The 12038-nt window shown below is 43.2% G+C and overlaps 1 protein-coding gene across 1 annotated transcript in view; it reads left to right on the top strand.

Moving 5' to 3' along the window:
* The window catches only part of LOC115102958 (arf-GAP with GTPase, ANK repeat and PH domain-containing protein 3-like), a 139337-nt gene that overhangs the window by 82675 nt on the left and 44624 nt on the right, over positions 1-12038 (top strand). Inside the window, 1 exon segment of the mRNA XM_065005681.1 lies at positions 4709-4870. Coding sequence (XP_064861753.1) covers positions 4709-4870 — 162 coding nt within the window.

The following is a 12038-nucleotide window of genomic DNA, read 5'->3' as shown; positions in this document are numbered from 1 at the left end:
TATATTCAAACCTGGACCATTCAGGAACACTCAATACCTCTTGGAAAGCCATTTTGTCTTTGTCTTTGGCATAATTCCAGGGTTAAGTTTCCTGATGATTAAAGAGGATTTTCCTCTAACTTTTTACCTAGGCTTTGCTCCTTTCATATTTATTTTGACCCTATCAATCTTCCCATTCTCTGCCGGTGACGAGCATAGCCATAACTTGATGCTGCCACCACAGTACTTGAAAATACAAAGGGATCGACAACATTGCATTCACTCCACATTACTGGCTTGGCAGTGGATGGCAGTGAAAATGTCAATTGTAATGTTAAGTATCAAGGACCCCAGCCACTCGAACAACAGCCTGTTCATCCTTGCTACCATCTAGAAGGTGGAGACAGTACAGGTGCATCAAAGCTGGGACAGAGAGACTTAAAAACAGCTTCTCTCTCCAGGCCATCAGACTGTTAAACATTCATCACTAGCTGGCTACCACCCGGTACTCTACCCTGCACCTTAGAGACTGCTGACATAGTCATTGAATGACTATGTGTACATTTGGGACAAGTCTCAATGTCCTTGAGTGTCCCAGCCAGAGCCCGGACTTGAACCCAATTTAGCTCGTCACGGCCCAGTACATCACTGGGGCTCTGCTGCCTGCCATCCAGGACCTCTACACCAGGCGGTGTCAGAGGAAGGCCCTAAAAATTGTCAAAGACCCCAGACACCCCAGTCATAGACGGTTCTCTCTACTACCGCATGGCAAGTGGTACCGGAGTGCCAAGTCTAGGACGAAAAGGCTTCTCAACAGTTTTTACCCCCAAGCCATAATGGCTACCCGGACTATTTGCATTGTGTGCCCCTAACTCCTCTTTTTACGCTGCTGCCACTCTCTGTTTATCATATATGTATAGTCACCTTCACCTACTCTGCGCCTCACGAAGACATGGCGGTTGGAACCAAAAATCTCAAATTTGGATTCATCAGACCAAAGGACCGATTTGCACCGGTCTAAAGTCCATTGCTTGTGTTTCTGGCCCAAGCAAGTCTCTTCTTCTTATCGGTGTCCTTCAGTAGTGGTTTCTTTGCAGCAAATCGACCATGAAGGCCTGATTCACGCAGTCTCCTCTGAACAGTTGATGTTGAGATGTGTCAGTTACTTGAACTTTGTGAAGACTTTATTTGGGCTGCAATCTGAGGTGCAGTTAATTGTCGATTTCTGAGGCTGGTAGCTCTAATGAACTTATCCTCTGCAGCAGAGGTAACTCTGGGTCTTCCTTTCCTGTGGCGATCCTCATGAGAGCCAATTTCATCATAGCTCTTGATGGTTTTTGCGACTGCGCTTGAAGAAACGTTCAAAGTTCTTGAAATGTTCCGTATTGACTGACTTTCATGTCTTAAAGTAATGATTTACTGTCATTTCTCTTTGCCTATTTGAGCTGTTCTTGCCATAATATGGACTTGGTCTTTTACCAAATAGGGCTATCTTCTGTATACCACCCCTAGCTTGTCACAACACAACTGATTAGCTCAAACACATTAAGAAGGAAAGAAATTCCACAAATTATCTTTTAAAAAGGCCTACCTGTTAATTGAAATGCATTCCAGATAACTTCCTCATGAAGCTGGTTGAAAGAGTGCCAAGAGTGTGCAAAAGTGTTATCAAGGCAAAGGGTGGCTGCTTTGATGAATCTACAATCTAAGATATATTTTGATTTGTTTAACACTTTTTTGGTTACTACATGATTCCATATGTGTTATTTCACCGTTTTGATGTCTTCACTATTATTCTAAAATGCAGAAAAATTGTGAAAATAAAGAAAAATCCTTGAATTAGTAGTTGTGTCCAAACGTTTGGCTGGACTCTGAATTTACTCGTTCTGATTTAGCTCATTCTGATATTTCTTAATACTGTAGTTTGTTTGTTTTTTGGATTATGTGTGTATTGCTAGATATGACTGCACTGTTGGAGCTAGAAACATTATCTTATCTCTGCACATCTGTGTACACAACCAATAAAAGTTGATTTAATACTGCAAGACAACACCGCAAATACATTTTTGGCCTCAATTAAAAACTACAGGTTTGGGTCAAATCCAATAAAACACAACACCGAGTGAAACCCTTTGTACCTTCAAGTATCGTGGAGGCAGCATCATGTTATGGGTGTGCTTGTCATTTGCAGGGACTGGGGAGTTTGTCCGGATCAAAATAAATATGAAAGGAGCAAGGCCCAGGTGAAAAGTTAAAGGAAAGCCGTCTGAAAACAATCTAAACATCTCAGTTGACAATTATTTTAGTTTTTTACATTCAATCATATTCTTTCACTTTTTAAATGTGGAGTAGGTCCCTTTTTAGATGACGTTTACATTCACTCTGCACTATAAAAAAATATTATTTGGTGGGTGATAATATTTGTCCTATTTCACACATGTACAAGTGTGTATTAATATGAATGTGTGTATTGGAAATGCGTTTTTTTGCACGTCACAACTCTCCCCGAGAGACCCTCGGAGAGTGGGTTCATGGCATTGCTCATTTATGTGTATGTGTGGTTTAACAGCCTCTTATCAGTGAGTAATAGCATTTTGTCTACACATAACTATCAATGGCTTTATAATAGTTTGTAATCATATGGCTCCAATGGATGTAGCTTGACAGATTAACATATTTCACCTATTGAGTCAGTGACAGGGAAGTCTGAGCCAAAGACAAACGGCAATGTATTTCAACCTCATATTTGTTTTCCGTCGCAAAACGTTTTGCTACGGTGTGCCCTGATGAATATGACCCATGTTTCAGGTGCAGGCAGAGCAGCGGATCATGGGTCATGTTCCACAACATTGGGGGCAAAAATTGATAATTAGAAGTATTTATGACACGACGGGGCCCACAGAGGGGAGGCCTCCCCTTTCACCTCAAGCCACATTAAACAAATGCTGGCTGTCATCATCCAGAGTTGAACAAGGTTGGAGGGGTGGGGCCCCTTCGTTCTCCTCTCAGAGCTGCCATACGGAGCAGTGCTGGCGGGACAGACGCTGGGGTAAAAGGGGAGGAAGGGAGGGAGGGGGGTACTCTGTGGACCCCTGTGCCCCCAGCTGTCTGCGCCCAGCTAATGACTGGTCTCAGGGGGGCTGTTGTGGGAGAAGCAGGGAAATTGAAACAGACGCCACGGCTACATGTATGGCTCTGCTGCCATTCAAAACCACCCGGTGAGTAGCGGAGGGGAGAGCGAGGGAGAGGACTGGTGATGTAGTAGGCTAGGCCAGCACTGAGCATCACAGTCACTATATACTTTATTAAACCCACAGCATCTATTAAGGTGCTACAATCAATAATCAGTCTTTGTTGTTTTTTGTGTCTTTCCTCTACATATTTGTCCATGTTTGACTATTATCTATGTGAAATAAGATCAAGAACAATCGAAATGTAAATATTATTCTGATAATTCAACTAGCAGGTATACTAGCTGTATCGGTGGAGACACATGATGCATCCTTTTTTGATGTACATCAATGATAACTAAAATAATCCCAAGCATATATGTATGCCTAATACCGGTAGTGTGTTAGTTCCTATATTTGTGATTCCACGCTCCAACCTGGCCGCCTGAGGCCTTTTAAAGATCTCCCGTATCCTCCACTTTAACATCCTTCACCCCTTGCTGAGCCCATCCCACATCCCTCTCCTCCCTCCAACACAGCCCCATCTCCCATAAGGTAATGACCAAATTAGGCCTAATGTCTGATGTTGTACACTAGTGGCTAATGGCACAACCAGCGACAGTGGCGACATTAGAGTATGTGCAACTGGCAACAACAACAGCAATAATCCCTGATCCAAGCCGCCTTCTCTCTTCTCTACCGCCCTCCTCCCCTGCGGCTGGGAAGGTGTGGAGGGAAGAGGGAAGGGAAAATGAATGGCGTTTGCCACACTACAATGAGCTTTTGATGGTAGACAATGGAGGATCCTGCCTGCTCTCCACACGGGGTGGTAGGAGGAGAGAAATATGGGGCTCATGGACTGGCCCCGGCCCTCGCTGCCTCCCTCCCTCTCCCCGACCCCTGAGGCCCCCGGCCCCCATCTCTCCCAGGACTCATAATGGCATCCTGAGGGGGAGAAGAAGAAGGAAAGTGATGTCAAATGTCAGGAAACCAGAAAGATGGCAAGCTGACACCCCCCTCCATCCCTTCAGCCCCCTATCCCTCTCTCTCATCTCTGCCCAACGGTGGCGCAGGTTAATATCACATTTATAAAATACCTTACCAGAAACTAAGCTGGCTCTTAGCCCCCTGTCAGTCACTGACAGTCATATAGAGAGCTTGGCCTGAGGCTAACCTAACTAACCATTTGTTAGCTGACCTGCCCCCATACCTGTCTGTCTTTCCTTCATCTGTTCTAAAGCCACAGCAGTATAGATACTTTTGGATCGCTAGTATCGGGAGTGCTGGGTTGACATCTTTTTCATTGGGATCACTTTGTGTTCATTTGGTTGGTATGAATTAACACTGTCTGATATTTCTTATAATACATGGTACATCATCACTAGTCAATATCTCATGAATCATACATAGCCTTCTGTCTTTCCCTTCTAGAAATCCAAATGTAATATGTTTCTGCGTGCGTATTTACAGAGTATCAAACATCTTGTACGTAACCTGTCAAAAGTATAGTTGATTATGGTTTCTCTTAGTGATCAGTGATTTTCTCCGTCTTTCCACAGCCAACGGGATGGGCGAGCCCCTAACCTGCAGCTCTGGAGTGGGCAGTGCCACCAGTCCCAAGCTGGAGCCTCCCCCCTCACCTCACGCCAACCGCAAGAAACACAGACGGAAAAAGAGCACGGGCATCACCAAGCCAGACGGGCCGTCTGCAGGCAATGAAGGTAAGCCAGAAGTTAGGCTAAGAGTTCTAGAAGACACTAGTTCTGCAAACTCGTCAAAACAATCTAAAACTAGTCAAAACATTCCGAAACCGTCTGCAACAATACAGAAACATCTAAAACCAGTCAAAACAATCTGAAACCATCTGCAACAATACAGAAACATCTAAAACCAGTCAAAACAATCTGAAACCGTCTGCAACAATACAGAAACATTCTAAAACCAGTCAAAACATTCTGAAACCGTCTGAAACAATACAGAAACATTCTAAAACCAGTCAAAACATTCTGAAACCGTCTGCAACAATACAGAAACATCTAAAACCAGTCAAAACAATCTGAAACCATTTGCAACAATACAGAAACATTCTAAAACCAGTCAAAACATTCTGAAATGGCAAGCTTCCTGAAAAAAAGGTGCAAACTTAGTGATTCTGGTTAGCATACCTTATTGAAGTGCATGTCTATGTATAGTCACCCCTAATGTTCTCCAGTTTTTAGCCATATTGTGAACCAACCGCCCTGAGCTCCAGTAGCTGTGAATCTCTCCTCAGCTCAGCAGGGGAGTGGCAGCCACCCCTCTGCCCAATTAATAATGATTCTCCAGTCTGATGATGAATGGACAGCTCTAATTGGATGGCATTGTGAAAACACAGTCCCATCTCTAAGGCCATAAAACTGATGTCACTGGAGCCAGAGATGATCAATCAACATGATTGATACGCCGCATAGCAACAGCATTGGGAACCGACGCCTCCTTAATGACGCTTAGTATTTATAATCATTACGCTTTTATAATGGTTTCACTGACACACGCCCATTCCAGTTTGAATGGGACCACTGACCACATCGTTTCAAGCACGGATCACCTTCACTGTTGTTGATATGTTGGTACAGTAGTTTCAATGTCAAAGATAGGTTAGTGTGGTCATTGTGCTTCTCTATCTCAGATATTTGGACCTGTCTTGGATCGTTCTTACCCTCTGTTTTTCCGTAGGAGTAGAGAGGAATGCTTTGTATTGATTTGACAGTATTTAACATACACTGAGAGTACAAAACATTATGAATACCTGCTCTTTCCATGACAAAGACTGACCAGGTGAATCCAGATGATCACCTATGGTCTCTTATTGATATCACTTCTTAAATCCATTTCAGTCAGAGTAGATGAATGGGAGGAGACAGGTTAATGAAAGACAAAAGATTTAAGTACCTTTGAGTGGGGCATGATAGTAGGTGCCAGGTACACCGGTTTGTGCCAAGAACTGCAATGCTGCTGGGTTTTTCACGCTCAACAGTTTCCCGTGTGTATCAAGAATGGTCCACCACCCAAAGGACATCCAGCAAACTTGGGGGTGTGCAACTCAAAATTATATATACACTGAACAAAAATATAAACACAACATGTAAAGTGCAGGTCCCATGTTTCATGAACTGAAATAAAAGACTCCCGAAATGTTCCATACGCACAAAAATGTATATATATTCTGCTGTGCACAAATTTGTTTACATCCCTGTTACTGAGCATATCTCTTTGGCCAATATAGTCCATACACCAGACAGGTGTGGCATATCAAGAAGCTGATTAAACAGCATGATCATTACACAGGTGCACCTTGTGCTGGGGACAGTAAAATGCCACTCAAAAATTAGCGATTTTGTCACACAACACAATGCCACAAATGTCTCAAGTTTTAAGTGGTGGTGGTGCAATTGGCATGCTGACTGCAGGAATGACCACCAGAGCTATTGCCAGATAATTTAATGTTAATTTCTTTACCGTAAGTCGCCTCCATCCTTTATAGAATTTGGCAGTACGTCCAACCGGCCTCACAACCACAGACCACGTGTATTGTGCTGTGTTGGCGAGTGGTTTGCTGATGTCAAGGTTGTGAACAGAGTGCTCCATATGGTATGGGCAGGCATAAGGTACGGACAATGAACACAATTGCATTTTATCGATGGCAATTTGAATGCACAGAGATACCGTGAAGAGATCCTGAGGCCCACTGTCGTGCCATTCATCCATCCATCACTTCATGTTTCAGCATGATAATGCACTGCCCCATGTCGTAAGGATCTGGACACAATTCCTGGAAGCTGAAAATGTACCAGTTCTTCCGTGGCCTTCATACTCACCGGACATGTCACCAATTAGGATGCTCTGGATCAACGTGTACGACAGCGTGTTCTAGTTCGCCAATATTCAGCAACTTCGCACAGCCATTGAAGAGGAGTGGGACAACCTTCCACCGTCCACAATCAACAGCTTCTATGCAAAGGAGCTAGACTGGTTTTCTGATCCACGCCCCTACCTTTTTTTGTTAAGGTATCTGACTATACAAATGCATAACTGTATTCCCAGTGTTGTGAAATCCATAGATTAGGGCCTAATGAATTCATTTCAATTGACTGATTTCCTTATATGAACTGTAACTCAGTAAAACCTTTTGAAATGGTTGCATGTTGCGTTTGATATTTTTGTTCAGTGTGTGTGTCCATGCCCCGACAAATTGAGACAACTCAATATTAGGAAGATGTTCTCAATGCTTTGTACACTCAGTGCATAAGCCTTATTTACATCACCACGATTTTGCCCCCATTTATTCCTAAGTAAGCTTACCCACAATGCCCTGTATCATCCTGAAAGAGAAACCAAACAATATTTTAGACCCTATTGGACCAACACTATCAGAATCACTCCAATAATGGTGTTACGGTCTTGAATGAGTGATGGCTATCATTAGGGACTTGGGAAACTGGGTGGATTCACCTCGTCACATTGCATTGAGGGAATCATTAGTGGACATTAGCCCGTCTCAACGTCCGTCCCAACCTTTTGTTCTGTTCCATATACAGTAGCTTGGAATCATTGAAATGTGTCCACGTGTTTTAAAATGACGAACTTTCTGCTCTAGTTGTGGATGAGTGATCATAGTTGTACCTGTAAATGCTGTTCAGCATGTGGTGTCAATGGAAACGTGCGGATTCAGAAAGTTTTGTTCTCTGTCAAAGAAGCACATTTATTTCTTCTTCTTTTTTTTTTTTTTACCTCTCTCCTTCTCTTCTAAGATTTTCTATTAGCATCAGCTTGTCTGTTCTACTGAACGCTTCCGGAATACAGACATATTGCTTAAATATCGAAATCACTCAAGTGTAGGATGCAGGTTGTGTCTCTTGAATGAAGGGGAGAGAACGGGAGGGAGGAAGGAGAGGTTGGATCCTTGAATAAATTGCTATCAGTTTATCTCATTTACAGGGCAATCAGAGCCCTGGAATACAGTCCAAAATTGAATTTTAGTTGTTGTGAAGCATCATAAATCAAAGGGGCATGCGCATTTTAAGGTGAGCAATCAGTTTTGTCAACATGGGAAGAACAGGATGTGTGAGGGAGCCTTGAGAGGGTCAGACACACTGAGAAATCTGACTGCCGAAAAGGTACTTAGCGCATCTGCCCAGTGTAATAATAGTTTTAATAATAAGTTTGAATAATAATAGTTTAAATACTCCAGGCCACAAGGTGGCAGTAGGTTGTTTAGCTTGTGCCTACTGTAGCTAATGTAAGCTAACTAATGTTGTTGCTAGCTAGCTAGATTTTGTAGTAAGCCCTTTTTGATACTAACCAGATGGCCACAACTAGATAACTAGTGAAGTTAGCAACATTATACTAATAATCACAATGGATTAATATTTGATTGAAGCAGCTGCCTGTTAGCTATGTTGTGCTAAATGACGATTCTAACCATTTTAGCTAGCGTTAGCTAGCAAACAAACTGGCACTAGCAGTATGGGATAATGGAGATTTGAATTTAAGGATCTTCTTCATCTTGCTAGATAGTTAGCTTGGTAAAACATTTAATGTTGTGTGCATTGTGCTACATTTACCACCCCATTCATCTATATGAAGTGTGTGTGTGACTGCCTGGCTCAGTTAGCTAGCTAACTAACTAATGAGCATGCACATGATCAAACTGAACCTAACAAAATAGTATTTTTTCAAGCACAAAGCTGGATTGTAAAGATGTACATCCATTACATTTTCATGCAGCTATATTGTTTTAGTAAGAACAATTCAGATGAAAAGGTGGTGGATTATACTGGGAAAAGTGCCCATTTGTTTAATCTTTCTTGGCACTTCTGTCGGCTCCCTGACGTGGAGGTTTGTGCTCTCTAATTGTCAAGTTCATTGCATTGCGATTCTACACGTAGAAACGGCAGGTTGGTTGTTAACAAGTCAGTACACAGCATGGACTCATTTTATTCTAGCAAGAGAAGGAACGGCCTACTCTGCTATACCTATCGGCAGTCCGATTTCTCAGTGTGTCTGTACCATGAGCTGTAGCCAAGGAGATATCTTAGCCAGGCAGTTACGTTTATAAATCAGTAGGGCAGTGAAGTTGTCCTGACCATGTGACATGACCAGGAAAACCACTGCACCTTAATTAGACTTCAATTTGGCTCCACAGAGTTTTTCCATTGAAGAACTTGTGCTCCCTACAAATAACAGTAGGGCATACTTCCCAATTCTGTTCCCTATGCAAACCTTCAATTGAAGAGAGAACAGACAGACTGGCAAAGTAGATCCATCTAAGAAATGCGGGGTTGATTTTTGGGCCATTTTAGTCAGGAAAGTAACTTCTGCATTGTGAGTCAATTGATTGAAAGTGGAGCTGTTCCTATGTAAGTCAAGAGCAGTTCCAATGGCATCTAGCTTTCAACGTATACATCTCCGAATCAGTATTGTATAGGTGTGACATACGGAGGCAGCAATGTGAATTCTCTTTGCTGTGTCGGCTGCGTTTCCACTATACGCTTTCCTCAGAGGAAGTGCACAACGGACACAGCCCCTAATATCCTAGTGCACTGTCAGAGCCGTGTGCAGTGTAATGAATTTCTCATGTGCTTAAGGAATGATGCAGGATGCATAGCGAGACAACTGACAGCCCGTTAATGTGCTTCCCAGCAGCCGCCTGGCATCGGGGCTCTCTGTACGCGCCACTCGCACACCGTTCGCATGCCACCTGCCTTAAAAAACCCCACTGGAAAATCGATGGGCGATAAAGACTTGTGTTCTGGGGGAGGCCCTTCTGATTAATGCAGACTGTCAGGGAGAGGAGCTTCATTAATGTTATTTCTCTTTTAAAAGAAGGAAGGAAAGTGTATCAAATGTTCATTATTTGAAATGGGGGGGTTCAGCGTGTTCAGTGGGGAGTGGCAGCAGAGATGGAGGGAGAAAGACGGGAGGAAATGAGGAGAGAAGGAAAGGAGGTTCAGATCCTTCACAGTTTTACACTGTAGATGAGGACGTTTGCTCTTGTCAAGGACATAGCAGAAATGTTTTAACTGTTAGTTTATTTGTGTTTAGTTTGTCTCTTAATAGTTTTGAAATTGTTTTTCTAACTGTTTTTGATCGTAAGTTACTTTTATGACTTAACATGTTGTGTCGTCTCAGTTCCATGTGAATTTGAGATAGATGTATAACTCGATGTATGAAAATGAGTTGGTGTGAGAAATGTTCATTGGAAATGTCCTGCTCTTCTTAGAGTGGGCGTTCAGAAGAAACCTTGATGTGGTTGTATCATCTCCCAGAGAATAACCGTCCCCTGCCAACTATCGGTAACCCAGTAACACGTCTTATTGATTATATAAATATGTCTTAACATCCAGAGCGGGAAACCTACAATCCCTAACCCTCCTAATACTTTAGCCCTAACCCTAACTCTCCTCCTCAGTGAGGTTAGGATATAAAGTACATTCAGTAATATCCTCCACTCCCTCCACCACCTCAGTGTGTTAAAGGTTATATATAAAGTGTACATGATATACTAATGCCCAGACTCCTCCACTCCCACCCTCTACCTCAGTATGTTTAAGGTTATACAGTATAGTACGTAAATACCCAGACTCCTCCACCTCTGTGTGTTCAGTGTTAATGTCTTCTGGAGTCCAGCAGAGGATTAGGAAATGGAGGTTTAACAGCCCTGTGCTAATAGTGGGTATTTATCTCAATACTTTGTTTTGTCATTGACTCCCTCCCCGGACAATACCGTACATCTCTGTTTCATTTCGCAAAGCTGTCCCCGGAGCCCAGAGCAGCTACAGTAATGGCTCCTCGGCTTTCCAAACCAAACGCCACCCAATGCACGTCGCAGAGAAAGGAATAATAAGATTCTCATTTGTGCGGCTCTGTACACAACGCACTGCCCACAGATACGCCGTGTAATTGACAGTGTTTTCTTTTCGCGTATCGCTAAATGTAGTTTTGCTATTAGGTCGTGGCTTGTGTGCGTGTCTGTTTATGTACGCCTATGTGTGTGTCAGTATTCTCCTCTCACTCTGCGTTTTGGTGCGGTGCGGTTCCCCCGGGGCCGTGTGTGTCTCAGTAATGGCCTGCTCCTGATTGCTCTGGTCCAGGTTAGGAATATTGGCTTTAATGATGTGTAAAATGAGCAAGCAGTGCCTGTGACATTTACAGATGGCACCGCCTTGGCCTGTTCTTCCCAACTGCACGTTAATTCACAGGAACAGAAAGCACTTCTTTAAGTGACCGCCTGATGCGTGCAACATACGCAACCCAGCACAAGACCTCATACATACCATCACACATACAAAACCACACCTTGGATGACGTGTCGCCCCCACCACCTCAAAGTCTCTACTATATATTGTCCAAATACACACACGCACTAGTTTCACACTTGCACCCACATGCACACACACACATATACACTCACACCTTGAGGCGTTGCTGAGGCGGTCATTGAATCGATCTCTCCAGAGAGAGGTAGTGTGAGGCAGGATAGATGTGTCCCTCCCTGGCCCTGCCTCTCTGCCTGCCGTAGACAGCTCAGCTGGGCTCAGCCCAAACCCCAGAGGTGCTAATCTGGTCCTCCGGTCCTCACTTCTCCCATGGAGCATCTGCTGTGGAGTGGAGGGACGATCATTAGGAGTAGAGACAGCTCTGTGTCAAACTTGTACCAATGATCTCTAAATATTTATGCTCAGAGGTCTGATCTTCTTCATTGATCTGTAACGATACCAATTTGGTAATTTCTTGATTTACCAAATCTGCAGTTTATGTTATTTATAAATGTTATGTATTTGTTGTTAAGACATCCAGTCTGATGAATCATGACTCTGTAACTTAAATGCATTCTAACAGTTTTATGAT

Source organism: Oncorhynchus nerka, linkage group LG20 (assembly GCF_034236695.1).
Source record: "Oncorhynchus nerka isolate Pitt River linkage group LG20, Oner_Uvic_2.0, whole genome shotgun sequence".
NCBI lineage: Eukaryota > Metazoa > Chordata > Actinopteri > Salmoniformes > Salmonidae > Oncorhynchus > Oncorhynchus nerka.
Note: the sequence above shows the minus strand (reverse complement) of the source record. Positions and strands in the feature narration are given on the sequence as shown.